Below are 26,760 nucleotides of genomic sequence, written 5' to 3'. Positions count from 1 at the left end.
CTACTTGTACAATGTTTTCCCAAATACATAAATGTGATACACACCTGTGCAAGTGATATATGTGCAAAATAAGCAATAAATATTCCAATAATCAACATCCATTAATAACAAACGGAAACCAAAGTCCCTTAGTGCTGTAGTGAATAAATGAATAAATTCAGTACAGAAATATAATGTCCTTAAGTGCATATAGTAAAAAGTGCTGCTGTGCTCCACTTGCTTGAATAAAGTGCTGGTGCTCCCCCTTGTGGTTCCCTACTTACCACACGTAGAAATATATCTAGGAAAGATCCTTAAATAGATGCCCAAGACTCCAGTTTGTCCTCATAGAAACAAGAAGCCATCCATGGTGAAGTACATCATGACAAATCGTTTATTAAATAAAAGAAACCTATTTACAAACATGTAACATATACAGGCAATACTCGGCGGGGTGGTTAGCTGCTCTCGCAGAAGAATAATTTTGTTTATTGATCACTATAAAGGCACTAGCACTTTACCTTTTCAGCAGCAGCTATAATTGCACATCATTATATATTTTTTTTTCCACATTTTTATTACCATAAGCGCAAGGTTATTTATTTCTTTTATCCAAAGGAAATTGCTTTGCATGCCTTGGATGTGGTCCGGGCAATTAGAGTGAACCTGGCAGCTACAGAGTCTTTTAGGAAATCAGACTCGCTATTTGTGCTCATGGATGGGCCTCGGAAAGGGTTGTCTGCTTCCTCTGCGACCATTCCAGATGGATCAGACAGACGGTTATTCAGGCCTATTCCATCAAGGGTCTGGTTCCTCCTTTCCCTTTCAAGGCGCACTCTACTCGGGCGCTCAGTGCCTCCTGGGCCTTCCGTCATCAGGCGAGAGTGACGAAGGTTTGCAAGACTGCCACCTGGTCGTCGGTGCACACTTTCACAAAGTTCAATAAAGTGGATGTGTTGGCATCCGCGAATGCTTCCTTTTGGTCGCAAGGTTTTGCAGGCTGCTGTTTAGAGAACCCGGTCCTCTTTCAGGGTGTATTGTTTTTTTTTTTAGCTGGGCTCCAGTTGTTTTGGTTGAGCTCCTGTTTACCTGGTTGGCTACAGTTAGCCTTGGGAATTTCTTTTTCACTGTTCCCACTCCTCATGTTTAACACTGCTTTAGGACTTTCCAATGGTTAAGAAGATCAGGAGCTGTATCCGTCAATGAACGAAAGTGAAAATTGGATTTTTGACTTACTGTAAAATCCATTTCTCTGATGTTCATTGATGGACAAAGCACCCACCCCTCTGTAGAGTTGTAATTCTTCTGACACTGCTTGTAACAAAACTGATCACCTATAGCAGGGAGAGGGAGTATACCCCCTGGGACTGCCCATAGGCGAAGTCACACTTTTTTTCTGCCTAGTGTTCTACTCCTGTAGGGGGCAGTATAACCCAATGGTTAGGTTGGTCAATGAACATCAGAGAAATGGATTTTGCGGTAAGTCAAAAATCCCATTTTTAAACCTTGTGTTTTTACCTTTTTAACGTGAATATGCACTTATTTTAGTAAATATAAACTGTTAGAATAAGCAGTTAGAGTTAATATTGTTAATATAAGCAGAATAATCTTGTGACTTCTAGCAGTGTCTGGTTAAACTAAGCTTGTAGGAGGAAATTTCTCCCCTGACTGTCTGGACAGTGCTGATTGGCCCTGTGCTGATCACATGCACTCTCCCAAGAAAAAATAAAACACTCTAGCAATACACACCAAACTCAGAAGACCGGATCAAACAGCCTTTTTACACAATGCATAGGATTAACCTTTTAGGTTCCACAGTAAGTATGACGAACAAGCTTTACTGCATATACAGACTGATTGTTCTGTTGTGGGTTTAGTAACACTTTGTTTTTTTTTTTGTTTTTTGTACCTTAATGCATTGTCTGCATCCTTACCTGAGCCCGATCTCGATCCAGTGCTGCGTTCCAGAGCAGCAGCGCTGTGCACTCTCTCTCCCCTCAATGGGCAAAGTGGCAATAGCTCCTGCTGCTGTCAATCAAATGCCAATCAAGGTGAGGGTGGGATGGGGTGGGGTGGGTGCGGCTGAGCCACACTGTGTTGTAATAGATGTACACAGCCCAGTTGGGGATCGAGCCTGCATCAGTGCCCCCATTGCAAGTGACTTGCTGTGGGGGCACTCAGAGTGGAGGAGGAGCCGGGAGCACCAGCCAGGGACCCTCCATTAGAGGAGGTTTGGGGCCACTTTGTGTAAAACCATTGCACAGAGCAGGTAAGTATGACCTATTTGTTATTTAAAAGAAAAAATAATAACTTTACAATCGCCTAAAGATCTTTCTCTCTTTTCAGAGGGGAACATTCTGTCAGTGGAGAGGTAAGAAAAATTAAATTACACATTTCTTTTACGGTTCTACTGAATTTACTGAACTCATTTTATTTCCACAGTTATCTTCTGCCAGTATATATGTACTATACATATACATTGCTATAGTGTGTAACTTTCTATTGCCCGGAAAGGCCAGTAATACACTAACGGAATTCTCTCTTTGCAGCAATTACAGTTTTCAATTGATATTTTTGACAGCACAGAGACTATACACACACCACTTAGAGTCTTTGAACTAGATCCCTTGTCATCCCTTGTCATAGCATTGGCAGTGGCAAGTACTTTTTATTCAGAGATCTGGGTCGCTTTTAAAGGAAGATCAATACTCTCCCTTTAAAAGCATCTGATCAAACTGAGATGGGATTGATCAGATGCTTGCCTAGCCAGTAACAGCTTGTAAACAACAAAACAAAACCAGCAGACATGAAATGTTTGACACTTCAGCTTCATTTGTCACAGATTAGGGGAGGGAACAGATGTACTTTCAACTGGCTGGACAGTATGCAGCAGTGCTAGGCTTCCTGATCACACCAGAGAGCCCAAGAACATTGGTGGCAGTCCTCTAAAATTGAATGGGCAGTTGTAGAGTCGCTAAGATTACTTTTGCATTTCAATCATAAACTCAAAAGTCTTATGGTGATCCAAAAGTTGCTAAAAAGAAATAAAACAAAAATAGACTGTGCAAACACAATAAACAATATAAGAACACTATGGATGATCATTTATTAGTTAATAAATTACAGTACTCCAATTATTAAGTGTTTTGTGTTTTATTTTTTTTTTTATATTTCCACAGCTGTTATATCATGCCCTTCAGCTGGTGGCCTTTGCTGTCCTTGCCATTTTAATAATGAGGTTAAAATTGTTTCTTACACCTCACATGTGTGTTATGGCTTCCCTCATATGCTCCAGACAGGTAAGAGGCATTGTGTGTTAAGTTCTTAAAAATTATTCTAGCATGCATATGGCATAGATGGGGGTCTCCAAAGTACATCAAAATGCATAGTATGAATAAGTATAGTACAAATGTGCAATATGTGTGTGTGTATTAGGGATCGACCGATTTATTGAGGGCCGATATGCACTTTCCCCGATCTATCAAAATCGCCCCCTGAGGCTACTGATATTGCCGATATTTCGGGAAAGTGCTTGTACCGGAGTGATGCCTGCAGATAGAGGCATCACCCTGGTACCGGCATCCATAGCTGATAGTCGGCTGTCTTGTAATGACAACCGATGCAGCTGAGAAGCTGCTCGGCTGTCATTACAAGGAGCCGGAGGGGACGTGTGTGTCCCCCCAGACCCCCCCTCCCGCCGCCTTCTGCGGCTCGCCTGGGTCTCCCGTCCTACCAGGAGACCTGGGCAACCAGCCTGCATGGCCGCAGGAGAGAAGACCCGATCAAAGCCGCATTCGGCTCTGATTATGTCTCCATGTAAAAACCCGGAAAAGTGATGTCAAACCACCTATCTCCTGCGCTCAGAAAAGCCGACTCCTTGACTGCTCTGTCCACGGGACTTTCCAAATGGCATCTTAGATGGCTAGGATCCTGCTGCCTTAAAGGACTGTGGCAGTCCAACAATACTGCAAACAAGAAACACAAAGAAAGGCGCAGCGACCTAGCGCATTATCCTCAATATAGCCTTTACTGTTAAAACATAGAAATGGCTACTCACAAGCAAAGGTGTATAAATCAATCACATCGGACTCAAAATCTTGAGTATCGAGAGTAGTCCATACGAATGTCCCTTGTCCTATTGGGATGACGGCTGACGCGTTTCAAGGCATACGCCTCTTCTCAGAGCCACTGTGTCATGATCTACTCTCAGGTTTAAATAATGGTACAAATCCCATCCATGTGGTCTAGAAAGCTCCTCCCTTTGGTGTGTGGCAGTAATGCTGGGGACTCATCCCACTTGCATACCCGCCAATCAACCTCCAGCAGGGTAGGTTCATGGAAAGCATATTTTGAACAATAATACATATACAAATACATACACATACAGGAGCAAAGATGCAACTGAGAATATTTAAACCAATGCAGATTTTTGAGTATAAATACATCCGTAGATGGAAATAAGAAAAAAGTGATACCAAAAAGCATTCCTATTATAGCTGTAGATAAAAATAGAAATAAAAATAAAACCGAGAAAATTACAATGGAAATACTAGTGATACTAAAAAGGTTAAAAACACCTGTACCTTTTGTTAAGAATGGAAACTCATTCATAAAAATTGTTTAAAAAAAGTATAAAATATATATATATATATATATATATATATATATATACAGTGGGTACGGAAAGTATTCAGACCCCCTTAAATTTTTCACTCTTTGTTATATTGCAGCCATTTGCTAAAATCATTTGAGTTCATTCTTCTTCATCATGAATGTACACATAGCACCCCATACTGACAGAAAAACACAGAATTGTTGACATTGTTGCAGATTTATTAAAAAAGAAAAACTGAAATATCACATGGTCCTAAGTATTCAGACCCTTTGCTCAGTATTTAGTAGAAGCCCCCTTTTGATCTAATACAGCCAGGAGTCTTTTTGGGAAAGATGCAACAAGTCTTTCACACCTGGATTTGGGGATCCTCTGCCATTCCTCCTTGCAGATCCTCTCCAGCTCTGTCAGGTTGGATGGTAAACGTTGGTGGACAGCCATTTTTAGGTCTCTCCAGAGATGCTCAATTGGATTTAAGTCAGGGCTCTGGCTGGGCCATTCAAGAACAGTCACGGAGTTGTTGTGAAGCCACTCCTTCGTTATTTTAGCTGTGTGCTTAGGGTCATTGTCTTGTTGGAAGGTAAACCTTCGGCCCAGTCTGAGGTCCAGAGCACTCTGGAGAAGGTTTTTGTCCAGGATATCCCTGTACTTGGCCGCATTCATCTTTCCCTCGATTGCAACCAGTCGTCCTGTCCCTGCAGCTGAAAAACACCCCCACAGCATGATGCTGCCACCACCATGCTTCACTGTTGGGACTGTATTGGACAGGTGACAAGCAGTGCCTGGTTTTCTCCACACATACCGCTTAGAATTAAGGCCAAAAAGTTCTATTTTTGTCTCATCAGACCAGAGAATCTTATTTCTCACCATCTTGGAGTCCTTCAGGTGTTTTTTTAGCAAACTCCATGCGAGCTTTCATGTGTCTTACACTGAGGAGAGGCTTCCGTCGGACCACTCTGCCATAAAGCCCCGACTGGTGGAGGGCTGCAGTGATGGTTGACTTTCTACAACTTTCTCCCATCTCCTGACTGCATCTCTGGAGCTCAGCCACAGTGATCTTTGGGTTCTTCTTTACCTCTCTCACCAAAGCTCTTCTCCCCCGATAGCTCAGTTTGGCCGGACGGCCAGCTCTAGGAAGGGTTCTGGTCGTCCCAAACGTCTTCCATTTGAGGATTATGGAGGCCACTGTGCTCTTAGGAACCTTAAGTGCAGCAGAAATCTTTTTGTAACCTTGGCCAGATCTGTGCCTTGCCACAATTCTGTCTCTGAGCTCTTCAGGCAGTTCCTTTGACCTCATGATTCTCATTTGCTCTGACATGCATTGTGATCTGGAAGGTCTTATATAGACAGGTGTGTGGCTTTCCTAATCAAGTCCAATCAGTATAATCAAACACAGCTGGACTCAAATGAAGGTGTAGAACCATCTCAAGGATGATCAGAAGAAATGGAAAGCACCTGAGTTAAATATATGAGTGTCACAGCAAAGGGTCTGAATACTTCGGACCATGTGATATTTCAGTTTTTCTTTTTTAATAAATCTGCAACAATGTCAACAATTCTGTGTTTTTCTGTCAGTATGGGGTGCTATGTGTACATTCATGAGGAAGAAGAATGAACTTAAATGATTTTAGCAAATGGCTGCAATATAACAAAGAGTGACAAATTTAAGGGGGTCTGAATACTTTCCGTACCCACTGTGTATATATATATATATATATATATATATATATATATATATATATATATATATATATATATATATATATGTGTGTGTGTGTGTGTAAACTGTGCCTACCCCACATGGGTCTTCAAGGGTATTGTGGTCGGACTGGTGCGAATCCCAAATAATTGTATTGGGCTGTCTGCTATGTTCAGTAAATGAATCGCAGATCCCCAAAAAGCATGGTGCACCCAAGGGTTAGCAGCTGTAGTGGATCGGCCCATGACTGTCTAATCCTCATTAAGGGAGATGTTGCCGTGGGGTGCACAAAGAGTGCAGATCTTCATGTGCCAGCCTCAGACCTGTAATGCTGTACACGCGGATCGACCCGGATTAGTGCAGGCAGACCAGATCATGCAGCTACTTGTCATATGTCTGGTCGCCTGCTCTGTTGGAATGCACGCCGCCGGCTGACTTCCGGGTCGCCGCGTCATGCGTTCCATCTGACCTACAGCACTTCCGCTGACGTCATTTCCTCCTACGTATCCAAGGAAACCGGAGTAAACCTTTGTAAGCTCGACACGCCCCGTGATACATCTCTCGCATGCCTTGTGACACCGTCTACCCCCCCAAGGGTCTCCACATACACCCCCCCCCCCCCCAGGAATCACCCGGAGACTCCACAGCGGGAGGAGGGGGGGGAGGGTGAGGGAGAGAGCTACACACGCCACAGCACCCCAGAATGGCAACAGGAAAGAACAGACCAGCATATGCACCCTAATAGTGCGGGGCCCCCACCAATGCTAGACACATGCACGCTAATGTGCAAACGCATCCACCTACACATACCCACCCACACATACATGAGGGCAACAGGCCACACCCCCCAAAAGCAAAAACAAAAGCAAAAAGAAAAGGGCCCCCAAAAGACTACTACATATTGTTCTCCTACATTGTATGAGGATTTTCCTCAGGTAAATAAGAATTACCCCCCTTTTTTTCAATGAGGATGTCTCTATAGTGAGGGCACTTGTGTAGGTACACACTTAGGAACATGATACTATACAGTATACATATAGCATACTATTAGTTATTTAAGTACAACTATCAGCCCACAATATGTAGTAGTCTTTTGGGGGCCCTTTTGTTTTTGCTTTTGTTTTTGCTTTTGGGGGGTGTGGCCTGTTGCCCTCATGTATGTGTGGGTGGGTATGTGTAGGCGGATGCGTTTGCACATTAGCGTGCATGTGTCTAGCATTGGTGGGGGCCCCGCACTTTTAGGGTGCACATGCTGGTCTGTTCTTTCCTGTTGCCATTCTGGGGTGCTGTGGCATGTGTAGCTCTCTCCCTCCCCCTCTCCCCCCCCCCTCCCCCGCTAGGGATCCACCGATTATCGGCAAGGCTGATATATTGAGGGCCGCTATGCACTTTCCCTATACCAGCGAGCCACCCACCCACAGGCCCTGTACCAGCCACCCACATCCCCTGTACCAGCCAGCCACCCACATCCTCTGTGCCAGCCAGCCACCCACCACAGGGTTCCAGCCAGCCACCGCCGGGGGCCAGCCACCCACCACAGGGTGCCAGCCAGCCACCCACCACAGGGTGCCAGCCAGCCACCCACCCACCACAGAGTGCTAGCCAGCCATTAAGCATTAAACAAAAATTAACATGTTCAGTAACAGATTTGTGTCAAAAATTGTCTTTATTTTTCAAAACTTTACATGTACAAAAGATCAGCCCATATCGGCGATGGCCAAAATATTGGCATATATATCTTAGGGATCCACCGATTATCAGCAAGGCTGATATATCGAGGGCCGATATGCACTTTCCTTGTACCAGCCAGCCAGCCACCCACCGGCCCTGTACCAGCCAGCCACCCACATCCCCTGTACCAGCCAGCCACCCACATCCTCTGTGCCAGCCAGCCACCCACCACAGGGTGCCAGCCAGTCAGCCACCCACCACAGGGTGCCAGCCAGCCACCGCAGGGTGCCAGCCAGCCACCGCCGGGTGCCAGCAACCCACCCACCACAGGGTGCCAGCCACCCACCACAGGGTGCCAGCCAGCCACCCACCACAGAGTGCCAGCCAGCCACCCACCACATGATGCCAGCAAGCCAGCCATTAAGCATTAAACAAAAATTAACATGTTCAGTAACAGATTTGTGTCAAAAATTGTCTTTATTTTTCAAAACTTCAAATTTACAAAAGATCAGCCCATATCGGCCGATACCGATACCGATGGCCAAAATATTGGCATCGGCAACTAAAAACAGATATATATATATATATAATGTTTGGACTTTAACATTTTGGACAACACATATATTTTTCTTTGGTTTTTGACACATAAATGTATTTATAAATAACGTATGGAATTGCACAGATTTATTTAATTAAGAAAATGGATTTGCACTGATTTTCATGGTGTTAAAGTGATTGTAAAGCTTTATTGAGTTTTTTTAAAATAAAATACCAAACATGTTATATTTACCTCCTCTGTGCAATGGTTTTGCACAGGGCAGCCCCCATCCCCCTTGTCTGGGGTCCCCTGCTGGCACTCCTCTTTCTCCTGCTTCAATCCCTCTCTCTGCACTATTGTATTCTGATAGCAGGCGATTTCACCGCCGTCAAAATACAATGATCACTGCTGGCAGCTATAGCCGGCTGCAGTAATCTTATGAAATAAAACGTACAGGCATGTTATACTAAAGTCGATCAATAGATGGACTTCGGGACAACCAGCCTGCCCATAGATAGATTGAAATTCAGCCTGCTGAACCAGCCAAATTTCAACTAGTCTATGACCAGCTTAAGAAATTTCAGACTCCAAATACAGGGAACATAAAAAAGCAAAAGACCCAAATTTGGTATGGGACTGAAAAGCCATTTATGTGTACAAAATATGGCAGGGGCTTTGTCAAGTCATTTTTATTTTTATTTTTTATATAATTATAGCTGTTTGGGTGGATCTTCAAAAGATTCCAGTATCCAGTGGTTATCCTTATATTGGCATTGATGTCGATACATGGCATCAGCAACATTCAAAGCCAACTAAATATAAAAGGAGAGTTTAGCAACATAGCTCAGGAAGAACTACTGGAATGGATCAACTCCAGTACAAAACCAAGTAAGTCTGCTCCTTTTTTTATTCTACTTTTTAGAGTAACATTCACAAGCATGCTAGGTTCTGCAAATAAAATGCACGCCTTTGTATAAAAATGTAAAACTATAAAGTTCTTTCCAGGTTTTGTTTTTATTTCGGAACAAGACATTGTCGCATTAAGCTTGGATATTTCCCTTGTTCTACTTTGGGTTATAACTAAGGACAGTAGTTTTATTTTACAGTTTAAGAACATACTGAGCAGGTTAACTGGCTTTTACCCAAATGTTGTCCATACTATTTAAGTGGATCTGGCAAGGAGAAATAACCATGTATTTTCTGTAACCCAGATGCTGTATTTGCTGGTGCAATGCCCACTATGGCAAGTGTTAAGCTATCAACAGGACGCCCCATAGTCAATCACCCACACTATGAAGATGCTGGTTTAAGGTGAGTTGGTTTTATTTTTGGAGGGAGTTTCAGTGAATTGATCAGCAGTTGCTTTTGACACTGAAATATGTACTAGTTCTGTTAATAATTGTCAGATGTTACTGGTGGCTCCTGTGGGCCCCCCTTGGCACGAAGACTGGAACTGATAGCTGTCAGTGGCAGCAGTGATCCAGCTGTAATACAAGAAGCTAAAACAAATCGCTCCTGGGGTCCCGATCATTTTACTTCTTCGTTGTGTTTACCTCAGAAAGGATGGGAAGAGTGCTGTCACGGCTCTTCCTGTTAGTTTGGAGGCCAGGGCAGAGTTATTACAGCTCTGTCCCTTCTTTCCATACTACTGTAGTGATCTGTTGCTTGCTGACTGCCAGCAATATGTGATCTGCTGCATTTGATCTCAACTGACCAGATACAGCCCACCCCATGAAAGCACAAAAATAATTTTAAAAAAGTGTAAAATTAAAAAAAAAATTAACCACTTGCCTACAGGGCACTTAAACCCCCCTCCTGCCCAGTCCAATTTTCAGCTTTCAGCGCTGTCGCACTTTGAATGATAATTGCGCAGTCATGCAACACTATACCCAAATAACATTTTTTTCAAACAAACAGAGCTTTCTTTTGGCTGGTATTTAATCACTCCTGGGGTTTTCATTTTTTGCTGAACAAACAAAAAAAGACCGAAAATTTTGAAAAAAACAAAAACTGTTTTTATAGGTAGTTCTAAAATTTTGCAAACAGGTAATTTTTCTCCTTCCTTGATGTGCGCTGATGAGGCGGCACTGATGAGCCCTGATAGGCACTGGTAGGCTGCATTGTTGGGCACTGATGGGCTGCACTGTTGGGCACTGAGAGGCTGCATTGATGGGCACTGATAAGGCAGCACTGATAGGTGGCACTGATGGGCGGCACTGGTAGGTGGGGCTCAAGGGCACTAATAGGCGGCACTCATGGGCACTGATTCGCACTAATAGATGGCACTGATGGGCAATGATAGGCACTGGTAGGGGACACATGATGGGGCACTGATAGGTGGCACTGGTAGATGGTGCTGGTGGGCACTGGTAGATGGCGCTGGTGGGCACTGATAGGTGGCGCTGGTGGGCACTGATAGGTGGCGCTGGTGGGCCCTAGTAGGTGGCACTGGGGGCATAAATAATACCTCTCCTCTTCAGACCGATGTCCCTCTGACAGCAGCCAGCGATCATTGTTTTTTTTCTCCTCACACTGACAGTGTAAGGAGAAAAAAACAGCTGATCGCCGGCTGCTGTTTACTTTACATGATTGGCTGTCATTGGGTGACAGCTGATCACGTGGTAAGGGGGCGGGAGTCTCATGGGCTCGCTGATCACAGAGCTACCCGGGCGCGCTCCGCAGGGAGTGCGCAGGCCACTCCTTGCCGAGAGGACCTCATTGTAGGCCCTCCCGGCAATTCAGGTCCACTCTGTAGCTGTCGTTCAGCTATAGTGCGGACATATATATATATATATAATACACCCGTGCACTGTGTATATACAATTTCCTAAGAATGAATAAGGCCCCCTTCACATTGGCAGAGTCTGCCAGCGAATCAGCCCGCTCAGCAGGGGATCTCTCTGCTGAGCAGGCGGATGAAGTCTGTGTCTGCTGATGCGGAGTGTACACAGAAACAGCTAACTGTCCCCTATAGGCTGTTAGATAGAAAAGGACCGCCTGTCCATTTCCATTTGACTGTCATAGAGGTTTTTAGCGGATTTAATTGGATCAGATGTCAGTGGGTGTTAAAAGATACATGTCCATTGACATCCGCCGCTCCGTACAGAGCAGTGGATGGTCCGAATGGGTCCACCTGAAAAGCGGTGTTAATGGCCCTTTTCAGTGTAAAAGGTGTCTAAAATATTTTCTCCCCAGAGTAATCGCCAGAAGGCAAAAATTACATTTGTATAGACTGCGCAAGCAGCAAATACTCACATAAGTGAACACCATATTATTCAAAATTCTAGTCATCACTTTGAAAAACACCCCCTAACTTTTCTGCCCTTGGCCATCTAGCGTAAGGGCAGATGATTCATGTAGCCACTACTTGGATCAGGCATGCAGGCAGGAGACTCATGGGATGTATGACCTCATATATGCCTAGGTCTGGAAACCAGTAAGTAACAAGAAATGTAAAACAAAGTTTAAAAAATGGAAATATAATATACCTTCTTATCTACCTAATAATGCTAGCAGCATAAGGATTAAAAATAGTCAATGTGAAGTTCCGCTTTTAGCAGCTAAAGTTATAAATCATATATACTTGTTTGATATTTATTCCCAGTGAATATTCCATTTTAATTTTTTAGAGAGAGAACAAAACTAGTTTATTCAATGTACAGCCGTAAACCTGCTAAGGAAGTAAAGAAAATCCTGATGAAAATGGGAGTGCATTACTTCATATTGGAAGATGGATGGTGCACACGAAGAACAAGGTAATGTGAGGAAAGAGGAAAAAGTGACCAAGAAAAGGCATGTGTGTGTTAGATATATGCTAATCTTCTAAAATTTTAGACAGGTGTGAAAAAATGCTGCAAATTAAGAATACTTTCAGAAATAGAAGTGTTACTATTTTTTACCAATTAACAAAATGGAAAGTAAATGAACAGAAGTGAAAGTCAAATCAAATCAATATTTCCTGTGACCACCCTTTGCCTTCAAAATAGCATCAATTCTTCTAGGTACACTTACACACAGCTTTTGAAGAAATTCAGCAGGTAGGGTATTCCAAACATCTTAAGAACAGCAGTGCGAAATCGGAGTGTAGAATATTAATGTATTTAACGTGGTGAAAAGACAAATGGCAGCTCAAAATGTGACCATTAAAATCAGGCTCATCACATAGTAAGGGCTTCTGGTGGACAGTCTCACAACAGGGAATGCAAAGAAAAGAGCAACATCGCTCACGGTCAATCAGCTGTGCTCCGCAATCCAGCTGGGTGCTCACCACCGTGGAAGTATTGGTAGGAAAAGAAAAATGTCGCATTCTGTCATTGAATTAAGTTGCTTGAATTTTTTTGAAGTATCATCATGCCAAACAGACAGTAACTGTTAATGTTTAACATGGGTCTCCGTGCTTGTTCACAACCAACCAACAACATTCCATGATGGAGTGCGACCTTTTTCCTTTCTCACAACAGGGAACCACAGACCATGATAGGAACACTGGGTTGGATGGATACATTTGCAGGACCAAGAAAACACACTGGGGGGCACCAAACTGTAGCTTTGAATGTACTGAGAAACACTTGTAAATTGGCAACTCTCATAAAAGAAGAAATGGCACTTTTTGAATGTAATCCATGAGTAGTCAGCTCATGCATCTGGGATGGGAAGCTTCTTCCTAAAACTTGCACTCTAGAATGTCCAGACCTCAGGCTGGATGACAGCTTAGATGAGGAAGTTAACTGCAGCATTGATTATATACAAAAAGTGGCATTTCTTCTTCTTAAGTGAATATATTTTTGAAAGCATTCTTACTTAATAGCATTTCTTTACAGCTGCGTAAGACTTTTGCTTACTCATATTGTGCAATATGAATTCTGGTTGGGTCGTATCTTATATTTTCTTTTTCTTTTACCAGGCCAGGCCAGAGGTACATTATTTTAGGCTGTACCGGGCTAAGGGGTATCCTTTTTGATTTGTGAATGTACACCTATTATTAACAGTTAAAGTGTATCTAAAGCCAACTTTTTTTAATGATATGTACCCTGTTTAGTAACATGAAGTTTTTTTTTTTTGTTTTGTTTTTTTTATGGGCTTGCTTTAACTGACCACATTCTCCCAGCAATCTAATTGACTGTATGTGTGTCTTTCAGGACTGGGTGCAGCATGTCAGAGATTTGGGATATTGAAGATCCATCCAATGCCGGCAAGACTCCATTGTGTTCCATTTTGTCCAAGGAGTCATTGCCACACTTTTCCACTGTTTTTGGAAATAATGTTTACAAGGTTTTAAAAGTTGGCATTTAAGTTAAAATAGAAACAAAAATTCCTTCAGGATTGCTATGTTTTTAATTTTATTGTAAATTCATTTTACAGATATTTGTAACCTGACATTTTTGTAACATAAACTCTGCTATGCAAACCTTTATTGCTAAGAAAAACTTTGAAAAATACATTACATTCTTAATGTTCAGAGAGCTGCAATTGTTTTGCTTAGTGTTGCTGATTCCACATGTAAAGAGAAGAAAATCTGTATAAAGCTGCCTTAAATATTTTCAATTGGCAGAACCTTTGTTAAAGTTTTATTGACTAAGCACCAAAGAGAAAATTCAGTGTAAATATGTATGGAAAAATATGATGTTCTATTCCAGCAATGTTTTATGTAGCCTTGTAATATTTTGAAGCAGTGTATATATTGAGCTGTAGAGATCCCATTTAATGAGTGGTGTTATGGAAAAAGGGACTATTGTACCATAGTGCCAAAAAAAGGCTAAATGGTACATAACAAGAATACATTTCAGTGCCAGTTATAGAGCAGAAATGGCATTATGCATGCCACCTTGCTCTGTACACAAATCTCCTTTAATTCTCAAAAGGTTATTTTATGTCTTTTTTTTCCTTTGTGTTTTAAAAGAAGTCACCATATGTTTAATGGTCTCACTGACTGAACCTGTGAGAAGTGCACATACTCTTGTTTTAAACTTTACAATCTTGCAGTTGTGGATCTAAAAGAATCATACCTGAGAAACACCTAGACCTTTGTATTATGATAGAGTTGCCATAATCCATAACAACATATAATTTGCACTGACCTGCTGAAAGGTGGTAGCTGGGGCTAACCACACATTACGGCCTTTTAAACCCTCTTTCTAATAAAAGGCCTATTATCACACATTGGTAAAGAAAATAATTTCTGCAATTAAGGAAATATGATATTATTAGGATAAAATTACTCCTATAGTGACCAATTTATGGCCACCATAGGCCGTTTTTAGACCTAAAACGCCATTAAAGTCAGCATGGAGTGTTAACTTGGCTATGTGAGTATCGACAAATCTTTACAAAATATGGTCATCTTTGAAACTTCAGAGCGTTACAGAGGGTCTAGTGGATAATAGTTGACCTTTTTTGGCTGTGACAGTACTGCAGCCTGAATAAAAATGGATCTTGCACGTAGTAGTTCATTTACCAGATCATCTGTTTATTCCAAGCAATACATATACAAGTTTTTTTCCAGCTGTAAATGCATTTCTTTTGTTAGGTCTTTTGAGTAAGTATTTTTTAAAATGAACTTTTATTAGTTGTACAGTATGGGACATGGGATCTTTAGTCATTACGCATCCTTCGTGTGACTGAATGAAAAAAAAAAAAAGCTGCTGGCTTATCACCTATATAGCCCCCCCCTACTCCCGTCTGTGCTGCCTCAGTGTTATGTTGGTTAATAAGTCTGCAAACCCTGCCTCTTTCTTTTCTGGGTATGCCTTCCAGCTGTTAACAGCTCCCAGCCCTCCTCCATTGGCAAGGTGACACCAAGATCTTCCTCTCAGCAGTAGAGGGCAGGAGTACCTCTCTGGGGACAACATTTCATAGTGCATGGCAGATCACAAGTGCAAGGGAAAAGGGCCAGATGGAGTCACTACCTCAGACTCGGGTCATCGCTCCAATGAGGGTGGTAGTTTTATCTACACAGGGCCCAATTACCCTTTATTTTAATAGTTGCCAACAGTCCGACTCCCTACTGTCCTCTGGACATTCTGCTGCACTGTCTGTCGCACACATTTCTTCTTTCTTATCCAGTGAAGACTTTTTTGCCACAGTATCAGGTTCGATGGGCAAATTTCCGGGTCTTATGTAGAGGCCACTGATAGCAAGGGTCACAATCTTGCCCATTTAGTCTCCCATTCTGAGTTGGGAGTTGAATTTGGCCTTAAGACAGACCCATAAAACCTAAAAAGGTAGCAGTAGTTTAGGAATCGTATCTTGATGGCACACCTGGAGTAAAGATTTCTATCAAGCTTAAAGATATGACTGCTATCCTTGGGGTTTATACACATGGATGCTGTACCCAGACCTTTGTAGTGTTACACAAGGGCAAAGTCATTTTGAGGCCTAAGAGCTTTTTCATAATTAGGATGGTCTCTTCCTTCCACCTCAACCAGGACACTGTCCTTCCTTCCTTTTGCCCTGCTCCAAAACATCCCAAGGAAATGTTTCTCCACAGTCTTGACGTGGTACATGCTATACCTCAATCTATTGCCTCTTTTAGGCAATCAGATGCCCTCCCTCCTTGTACTTCCTTAGAGCTGCTCTGAGTCTTTCAGGCCTTTCTTCATTGGTTTGGGTACTTGGGTCTGTACTTGGTTGCTTGCTGTGTTACCCATCCCACAGTTTTACTGCTTTTCTACGTTCCATCATAATGACTAAAGATCCCGTTTCCCACACTTAGAAAAATCTAAAATGCTGAGGACTCAGGGAGAGGGATAGGCTTATAGGAGAGGTGTCCAGGGGTCGTGTCCAAGCACCTGAAGGTACAAGCCCATAACCCAGGGTCTATGAAAACCAAGCCTGCCTCCTCATCTGTACAGTTAAGATAAAGGTTTTTTGACTTACCTGTAAAATTTGTTTCTTGGAGTACAGTACAGCGGTGGTCCTCAACTCCGGTCCTCAGGGCCCACTAACAGGCCAGATTTTAAGTATTACCTTGGGGAGATGCAGACTAGAGTACTGCAATCACTGAGCAGCAAATTATATCACCTGGGATGTATTTCAGTTATCTTGCAAATCTGGCCTGTTAGTGGGCCCTGTAGGCCAGGGTTGAAGACCACTGCAGTACAGGACACAGGTTCATCCCCTCTATTCAGATCCGTACTGCTTGCTACAAAATTGAGTGAGTCTAGCTGGGAGTAGGAGGCATTATATTGTCTGTGCCAGCAGCCTTCTTTTTGCCAGTGTCTAGTCACCTGAAGGTAGCTGTATGTAACCCATGACTAAGGATCCTACGGATTGTACTGTATTTTAAGAAAAGGATTTTACTGGTAGGTCAAAAATCCTATATTAGTTTATATACTTTAATCTCTAAAATGTTACTTGGGATAGGGAGAAGGGGGAATGTAATTTAAAGTGGTTGTAAAACTCGCGTTTGAAATGTGAGAAAAAGCTCTTCCTTCTATACTGTGTGCTCGTATCTCTTCAAAGCAGTGTAATTTCTCCTTGATGTCTGATTCATCTGTTATCAGCGTAACTCCATTCTGGCAGCTTTTCCCGACACCTGGAGTTAAAATGGTTACAGGGGAGGTAGCTGCAGCACTCAGCCTGTGGCTGTTATCCATAGCTGTGCTTGTTGTTACCAGGCTATCACATCAGTGTAGCTGGTTCTGCTTTGAGTGTTATATTGGCATTGACATAAGCCTGGGCAAATGATTATTAAAAGAAAAACAAAAAAAAAAAAACACTTTTTTTTCCCTTTTTAACAAATTTTATCCCTCACCTTACTGTGAAGGTGATGACGGTTTCAACTAGACAGGAAGTGAGTGAATCGCTGCAACAGAGACACAGAGAGGGATGAAAAAAATGTAAAAACTGACAGGTTTCCAGCTTTCCCCAACTTTACTAATTTTTTCGGACTTTGTTGCTGTTCAGTATTGTCTTTGGATAGACAACTGGGTGGATTTACAAGGTGGATAGACTGTGCAGTCTGCAAGTGGAATTGCACTAATTTTCCCTAAAGCTTAGTAAATATGGTATAACTTCAGTTTGTAAAAAAAATACCTGATCAGGTGCAAGGAAAGTTTAAAAAAAAAAACACATTTTTGCTTGCACATTATTGGATTATGGAAATCCGCAGAGCTTTACCACATTTACTAAACTCTGGGGAAAATGCGTGCAACTGCACTTTAAAAGTGCACCGTCTTTTTCATTTAGTAAATCCACACCAATATGTCTTGTTGGATAGCAATAAAGCCTGACAAGGGTTTTATCCCTTCCCCACTCTATCCAAAACTAAAAGAAAATGGTTTGACTGGGGATGCACTTTAAGGACAAAGCAATGTACTCTGTGGCCCTGTATGAATGTATGCAATATAGCAGAATGGTGCATAAATACGCCTTTAAATATTTAATAAAGAAATGTGGCCTTTGATTTCTGTGTCCATTAAAGCTTTTTGCTTTTCATATGACCAGATTTCATGTAACAGATTTTGAAAGTCGATTTCCTGTTAGGATTAGGGTGATTTAATGTTTTGTTTTTGTTTTTTGTTTTTTTACATTCGGAGTGTAAAACCTTAAGTAGAAAGTTTCGGCTAGGGTGCATTTGGGGTATCTCTGGATAGTACATATGCATTGTCATTCACATCTGTGGACACGAAAATTTGTTTAGAAGGAATAGTATTCGTAATATTGTGTATACTGGTGCCAGTTTACAATTGTATGTTTAAAATAATTTTATTATAATACGTTGTAACTTTATGCTTTCCCTTTTGAAAATATTTATCATTGTGGTAATTTTACTTGGTGTTAGTAAAAGTGAAACTGTACCCTGATTTCTCACATTTCCACATATGTATATATTTTTACGTAAGACTCTGGATGGTGTACTCAATCTATTTTGCTTTCATACATATGCTTCCTATTGTGTCCTTTATAGTTACAGAAAATACACTGTGAATGCCCCTACGACTTGGATTATCTACAACAGCCTTTGTTGTATATTGTATTTTATCCATTGTATAGGTGTACTGCTGGGTATAGGCAGGGAAGTCAGAGGCTTTAACATTTTGTACTATTCAGATGTAATAATAGCTTCTAAACCATTACACAATTAGTGTGAAGAATAGTTATGTTTAAATTAGTGGTCCAAAATATATGATGCTTGAAGCATACATTTATTTTGGCCCGCCTAAATAAAGTAACAGTCATATTGGGGAGCAAATAGCACAAGGCACCTGATTTGTTATCTCACCAGCATTTCATTACTGCCCCAATTCACCAATACAGCCCTAAAAAATACCTGGTACTTCAAGGTGGTGATCAGACTGGAACACCAGTTTAATAACCCCACACACACACACACACACACACACACACCTTCCCGCCTTCCCAAAAAATTCAGTATTAGGTTCCTGAAGAACAAATTGCCATGCCTCAGGAATTTTAAGGGAACGGCTCTGATTTGCAGATTGGGGCAGTGGGCAAGTGCAAGTAAAGTAGAGTCAGGCTCATTATGGTGCCAGCTGCACAATTTGCCTGTTTGCAAAGTCCTGGTTTGTTTTAAATGTGAAATCATATATTCTCGCAAAATTACAAATGTTTCCAGTTGTAGGGTCAGAAGCTTTTTCGGTTTCCCATTCATTTGTGCCATTGAATATGGAAGGGAAATCGTGATACTGCATTTTACCACTATTAGCTTGTATTACTTTAGGTACACTTCTTTTGGCACTGCCTTCACCGCTATTTTATGATCTCATAATTACAGCCTGTGTGTCAAAGGCAGCATTCACTGGATAGATTATTCCCTAATGACTAACTAATAGCGCCAATCTCATGCCCAATAACTTTAACATCATTTGTGATTCCAGGATAGAGCAGAGCTAGTCCGGACTTCCAAGGGCAGTCGGACATGCAGGCATGATCGAACTGCCAAAAGTTTGTTTCTGCAAAAATGCCAGGATGATCTGTGTGTGCATGGTTATTACTATGGAGCAGGAGACCATCTCCTGTACATCTCAGGGATAAACCATGCAGATTGGCAAGGAAAATTCAGCCAGGTCGCAATAGCCAGAGGCAACTGTCAATCCTTTGGAGAGTCTGGACCTGCTGCTGTTTTTAATGTGACCCACTAAATAAACGAAAGCTGTGCACATAGGGTTAAATCCTTCCTTCCCTCTGCTCACTAAGAAGAGGCAAAGACTGGTCGAAGTGCACAGAGGGTACCCTTAAGTTTTTAATATCAGGCAAGGTTTTGGTCTTATATCCAGCCTTACCTGTGTGAACAGATGAACAGGGAGATTCTGGAGTAGATGGAACTGGCCAGATCAAGAAATGATCAACATAAGTACCACTATGCTGAAATCCTAACAGTTCAACATGTATTCTGATTGGTTGCTGTGGGATTTGTATTTAAGATTTTATCACTCCTTATAGAATAACGCCCTGTGATGTTTTTGGGCACCTTTAAATCCCTCCTTTCAGAAGGCGAGTGTTCAGTGATTATAATCCCCCAACGTGTTAACTGATGATGGTTAGTAGGGAAAAGAAGTCCTAAAGTTGCACATCACAGCAAAACTCTGTAAGGTGGTGTATGATGGCTCCAATCAGGCCACACCTCCAACGCGTTTCACTCCACCCCAGAGCTTCATCATGAGGGTTCCCCATGATGAAGCTCTGGGGGGGGGGGGGGTGAAACACATTGGGGGCGTGGTCTTGTGGAAACCTGTGCTGAGGCTGTCCTACACTACCTTACAAGGTTTTGCTGTGATGTGCATCTTTTAGGACTTCCTTTCCCTACTAGATGTTTTGAGCTGGGACAAGCTCTGTCCATGTCTGCACTCCTAGTGGTTTGTCATGCAAGAGGACCTGGTGGAGTCTTAAGTGGCACCTGTCAGTTTTGTTGTGGGTAACTGATGATGGTTGCTTGAAGTCAAAACACTTATGTGTGATCAGTAGATCGGAGACTGACTGGTTGTTGTAGGAGGTGTTTCCATATCATATGTAGGCTTTTCAGTTTTATGAGGGATTATGGTAGCTCCTGTCCAATAATTACTTTTAGCAATGGCAGATTGATCACAATCGCAAAGAGCTACCAGCAGTCAGCTCATCAACATGCTACAAGAATCATGTTTGCATAATGAAAATCTTTCACTTTTATTCTTCCTCCTGTATTAAGGTTCCAGCCTGCACTAAAGGCTTCCCTCATCCAAGATCTAGGACTGTTAGTTCATTTGGAGTGGGCATGGCATGTCAATGTGGGAAGGCCTCTTATGTTCAAAATTAGTACTAGCCAGGAGTTGGATATGGAACAGGCTGTAAAATTATGAGCCTCCGCTGTCATAGATAGGAAGTAAAGGATTTGTTTAAAAAAAAATGTTAACTATTAAATATGAACAGCATTGGCCTATTAAACGTTGGAACATTTTATTTTTTTTTAAACTACTACATGGTTACTATTAGTATACAATGCAGAATATGTAATAAATAGAAGCTATAAGTTATTGTTTATTAGCTGCATCCTAGTAAAGAAAAAAACCCAAAGAATGTTTGATGTAAAATCAGCCGTGTTGTTGATGTTCTTGGTGGTTCCATCTTCTCACTTATCAGAGACGGCCTAGCTTGTTTCTCTTTGCAAAATGGCATACCTCAAAATAAAATGCAGAAAAAAAACTCCAAGTATTTAAGTTTGCTCTTTAAATGCAGGGTAATGCTTTGACCGGAGCATCTTCTTGAAAGGCAACTAAGCTCACCATTGTAGTAGTACTACTACTATTTGTAATACTTGATTTCACAACAGTTTATTTATTTTTTTTCAAGCCCTAAAACCTATAGTTATTTTTTCTTTAAGTACAATTCTGGGATGTACTCAACTAATCTTAAAATGTCCCCCTTCCTCCTAAGACTTAATGTGAGTAATCTAAGTAAGGTCTGTATACTTAACTATTTTTAGGCCGCTCAGCTCTGGTCATGTGATCTCAACTGTGTCAGCCAGCACCGGCTGCAGGGAAGGGAGCGAGCACACGACAACAGCTGGCAATGCCTGGGAGTGTTGACATCACCAATAGGCTTGCTATGGCCATCCATTGTCACGGGAGGTGGATCAATATGACTGCGCCAGAACCTGAAAATATGTAAAATATACAAAACTTTCTTAAATCAGGTATTCCGCATAGGTGTTAGGAGGGGTGAGGGAGCATTTGTATAGCAAATCTTCACCCAAAACCCCCCCTCCCTATTATTTTTTTTTTTACCCCGCTTACCAGGTGGTCACATTGTGTACATTTCAGTTACTTGCCCACCCAGAGGATCCAGCATTGTCCCACTAAAATCCTCTTGTCTTCTGCCACTGCTTGGTCCGGCGACACAATGTTGCATGTGATTGAGAAGCCTGCCGGATCTTCTGATCTTCCAGGTTCACTTGGCGCCTCTCCCAATGATGCTGCGCTAGGCACCCCCTCCTCCTCCTCTCTGAATGAACCGCTTTGCCTCCAGGGATATGTGAAGTGCACATCCCAAGAGACACAGCAAGCACTGTGCACATTATTGCCCTAGGCAAGGAACATGCTTGGAGGGGAGGGGCACATTTTCAATAAAATGTAAATACACAACAAAAAAAGACAGCGCTCTTCATGTATTGAATGAGATTTTATTTTAAAGTGGTTGTAAACCCTTGGAAAAAAAAAACCTGCAAGACAAAGGCATAATGGGCTAGTATGCATCGCATACTAGCCCATTATGTGTAACTTACCTTAGAACGAAGCCCCGACACGGACCCCCAGACATCGCTGCGGGCGCTGCCATGATCCCTCGCCGTCTCTTCCGAGTTCCGCGGCTCCGGCGCGGTGATTGGCCGGAAGAGACGGCTCCGGCGCGATGATTGGCCGGAGCCGCGATGAGCGCGGGAGTGATTTTCCGGCAAACTCCCGGCAAGTTAATTGAAGGTCCCCCCGGACCTTCAGAGCGCATACACTGTAAATATCTCCTAAACCATGCCGGTTTAGGAGATATTATTTGTACCTACAGGTAAGCCTTATTATAGGCTTACCTGTAGGTAAAAGGGTTGAAAAGCGGGATACTACCGCTTTAAGCGATAGTTTTATTTTAATTTTTTTTGTCAGCTGACAAACTTTTTGAAACAATACAGTAAATTCAATATGTAGCTTAAATAATGTATGTGTTACAGTGATCTTTTTGTTACACTTAATGACCAATATTGAGCTGCTCTTTGCAAAGATTTGCATTTAAAAGCAACGTTTGTATTTCTTGTGTTTTATTAGTGCAATATAGGTAAAACATGTATTTTTTTATGTTCATATCTCCTAAGTGTTCTCATTGTACAAACTTCTTTTTTTTTTTTTTTTTTTATGAATTGTTTTGATTTATAATTCGATTTGTTCTGAATAATGTGTTACAACATTCGGCAAAGGTTTTTGTTCTCTGAATTTGTTTTACTCCTACAAATGCCAAGTGGTTTTCAGCTGGCTGTTTTGTTACATGTTACATTGATTATCTATTGATATTATTGACTGTATGTAATATTCTTAGAGGCCAATACACTGTCTGACTGAATGCTGTTTAGTTAAAATGCGCTTCAATAAGGAATGTGTTAACAATAATACAAGAATATGATGCAGGCATAAAGGTGCAAAAGGTGCTTTTATTTTAGTTGTCTTGTTAACCAGTATTTTAATGACTTTTGTGCACGTGCCACAATATTTTTTTTGTTTTTTCTTTTTTTCATTCATGTTGTTTTACATAGTAGGGCATAATTTTGCATGCATTTTAAATATATCCATGCATTTATTTTGTAATGTTAATATGAAGTTGAGCCTGTGTAGTTAGTGCTGGACAAAACAAACTGCTGCAGGAGAGAAGTGGTTAAGGTACCGCAGTATATATGCAGCGGGCAGTCAGCAAAAGAATTTAAAAAAATCAAACCAATATATACCCCAATTTTTTTGTATAACATAAAAGATGATGTTCCGCAGAGTAAATAGATGCCTAACATGTCACACTTTAAAATTGCGCTCGCTCTTGGAATGGCGACAAAGTACAGTACTTAAAAATCTCCATAGGCGACGCTTTAAATGCCTTTACAGGTTACCTATTTAGAGTTACAGAGGAGGTCTAGCGCTAGAATTATTGCTCTCTCTAATGTTTGCGGCGATAACTCACGTGTGGTGCGATTACGGTTTACGTATATGTGTGTGCGACTTACATATGCTTCTGTGCACGAGCATGGAGGGATCGGGGCGCTTTACATTTTTTCTTATTTATTTTACGGTTTATTTTTACACTGTTACTTTTATTTTTATTGCAAGGAATGTAAACATCCCTTTTCATAGAAATAAGGATGACAGGTCCTCTTTATAGAGAGATCTGCTTTCAAAAAGACCCCAAATGTCATCTTTACCTTTTTTTTAAAAGCAAATGATCTGGAAAAAAAAAAATTGATTTTTCGCTTTAAAAAAAAAACACATTTACTTCCAGCCTGGACTGAAAGCTCTAGTCCTTCAAGGCCATAGAGGCGATCAAAGAGTATCTGCTCTTTGATCACCTATGGGAGCAGCCAGCCACACCATCAGATTTTTTCTCGGGTCAACCGGCGGTAAGCCCAAAAACACCAGCGATTGGTGGGAGGAAAGGACGTCCCCTCTGCTGATTCAGAAAGCATTCCAGCAGCTCATGAGCTGCTCGGAATGGTTTCATGAGAGAGCCACCTGCTGGCTGCAAAAACGGGGTTATGGCTGATATCTTCAGCCATACTATCAGTAAACCACTTGCAAACCGCAACGTATACAGTGCTCAGCATAAATGAGTACACCCTTTTGAAAAGTAAGATTTTAATAAATATCTCAATAACCACAAGAAAAATTTCCAAAAGTTTCACAAAACTGAGTTTTATAGAACATTTGTTTAGCTCAAACAAATGATGAAAGTAGGGTTAATAATACAACTTAGATTACAAAATCTTCAGTTTTTTACCCAAATTAGTTGATGCAAAAATGAATACACCCCACAACAAAAACTACTATATCTAGTATTTTGTATGACCTCCATGATTTGTAAGGATAGCACCAGGTCTAGGCTTGGACTGAGCAAGTTGGCGACCTATTGTAACGTCTATCTTTTTCCATCCTTGAAGAATGTCCTCTTTTAGAGTCTGGATGCTTGCTGGAGAGTGATGCTTAACTTGTCTCTTCAGAATTCCCCATAGGTGTTCGATTGGGTTCAGATCAGGTGACATACTTGGCCTCTGAATCACTTTCAACCTGTTCTTCTTCAGAAATGCAATAGTGGCCTTAGATGTGTGTTTTGGATCACTGTCATGTTGGAAAAGTGCACTATAACTAAAGGCACGGAATGATGGTAGCATATTCTCTTTCAATATAGGGCAGTACATCTGTGAATTCATGATACCATCAATGAAATGCAGCTCCCTGACAGCAGCAGCACTCATGCAGCCCCACAGAAGATCACTGCTACCACCATGTTTTACTCTAGGCATCATGCATTTTTCATTTCACTCCTCACCTTTGCAACGCCATACAGTTTGAAGCCATCGGTACCAAAAACATTTATCTTGGTCTCATCCCTCTAGAGTACAGAGTCCCTGTAGTTGTCTTCTTTTGCAGCATGGGTCCTGGCAAAGTCTAGGTGGGCTTTTTTGTTCATGGGCTTTTGAGAGGCTCCTTTCATGGACAATACCCATGCATGCCATTACATTGCGGTGTACGCCATATTGTGTCACGGTAAACAATCACCCTAGTTTGGCTTTCCACTTCTTTAGATAACTGCAGTGAACTTGTATGGTGATTTTCTTCAACCCTTCCCATTAGAAGATGCTCCTGTCGAGGTGTTCACTTCTGTGGACGTCCTGGACTTCTCTGTGAGATGGTTGCAGTTCCATCTTAAATTTTTGTATCACTTTTGCTACAGTATTCTGACTGATAAGTGAAGGTTTACTGATCTTCTTGCAGCCTTCACCTTTCTTGTGTAAAGAAATGATTTTCTTTCTCAGGCCTCGTGACATTTCTCTGCCATTGTTGACAGCATGAAATGGGAGGGGGGTTTTCTTTAAGTAACGCCCTTTTATAATCAACAGAATGTCTGTTGGATGTATGTTTAATGAATAATTAGACTCACCTGTAGTTGAATTATTGTTAATTAGTATTTTGTTGTCTAAAATTTAGCTGTGCTCCTAAAACTTTTATTGGGGTGTATTCATTTTTGCGACATGGTCTTGAATGAATTTGGTAGAAAAAATACTTTGTGTGTACGAAATTACAATTTGTTGCAATCTATGGCCTGCATTTGTGGGAGTATTTAGTAGTATAGTGTCCCATAGAAAATGTTGACTCTGAAAGGAAAGTAAAGGTTTTCTGACAAATCCATCCAGGCTTACTCATTTATGCTGAGCACTGTATATACTGTATGTATTGCGGTCGGCAAGTGGTTAAGTCTCCTCTTATTAACCTACCATCCAAAAAGCCTAGCTTCTAAACCATTACCCCCTTGTTAGGACAGACAGTGTTCAAAATCTATTTTAAATCTGATAATAAAGATCTGCCTGCACAGTACAAACACAGTTAATTTTAACAAACACAGTTGCCCAGCCCTCCCATAAACAAAGAGAACTAGTAGGATTTGACGGTGCTGTATTTTCCAGAACGGAACATCTCAGAAAGGTAAACTACACTTTTTATATTTTTCACGTGAATGAGAACTTGTAACAAATTCAAAGTAGGTCTTAGGCTGGGTTCACACTTACTGCGGCTGCGGGTCACAGCAGAGGGTCCGGTGCATCCATGTTTACCGATTCAGGTCAGAAATTCTTCCTGATTTCGAGCTAAAGACTCTCAGGACTCTTTTCCAGTGCAGACAGCGGCCGCCCTGGAGTTGTGTGAACCGGCTCCATTGAGAGCCGGTCGCGCACTCCTGCCATGTGATTTGGATGTGGAGTAACCCGCATCCAATTTGCATCAGTGTGAACCCAGCCTTAACCTTAATTTGGCTGTAAAAGTGGAAAAACACTGTGTCTTTTGAAAGATAACCATAACCCCTGTCTCGTGTTAATTTACTCCTGTTTCTGGTAAACTCCAGCAGTTTTATTAGCCACACCAAAAAAATATGTAGAGGGTTTGCTTTCATAGTGATGCCAGGAGGTGCTAAATGATTTTTGAACATGTCACGCCTGCTCTCTCACAACCTATCTTGGTTGCCTTGCCAAAAGAACAGGAACAATGTTATGAAGGCATAAAAGATTAGTGTACTCCCAAAAAACACATAAGT

The 26,760-nt window shown here is 41.6% G+C and overlaps 1 protein-coding gene across 1 annotated transcript in view; it reads left to right on the top strand.

Annotated features, from left to right (window-relative positions):
• DPY19L1 (dpy-19 like C-mannosyltransferase 1) overlaps positions 1–14,373 on the top strand; it is a 137,138-nt gene extending 122,765 nt beyond the window's left edge. The window contains exons 18-23 of the mRNA XM_082258752.1: positions 2,326–2,350; positions 3,159–3,278; positions 9,216–9,387; positions 9,711–9,810; positions 12,129–12,254; positions 13,638–14,373. Coding sequence (XP_082114878.1) covers positions 2,326–2,350; positions 3,159–3,278; positions 9,216–9,387; positions 9,711–9,810; positions 12,129–12,254; positions 13,638–13,791 — 697 coding nt within the window. The 3' untranslated portion in view covers positions 13,792–14,373. The remainder of the gene's footprint in view (positions 1–2,325; positions 2,351–3,158; positions 3,279–9,215; positions 9,388–9,710; positions 9,811–12,128; positions 12,255–13,637) is intronic.
• Positions 14,374–26,760: the final 12,387 nt, after the last annotated feature.

This window comes from Pelophylax lessonae (assembly GCF_965119305.1).
Source record: "Pelophylax lessonae genome assembly, chromosome: 5".
NCBI classification, from domain to species: Eukaryota; Metazoa; Chordata; class Amphibia; order Anura; family Ranidae; genus Pelophylax; species Pelophylax lessonae.
The sequence above is the reverse complement of the archived record's forward strand: the minus strand, read 5'-3'. Positions and strand labels throughout refer to the sequence as shown.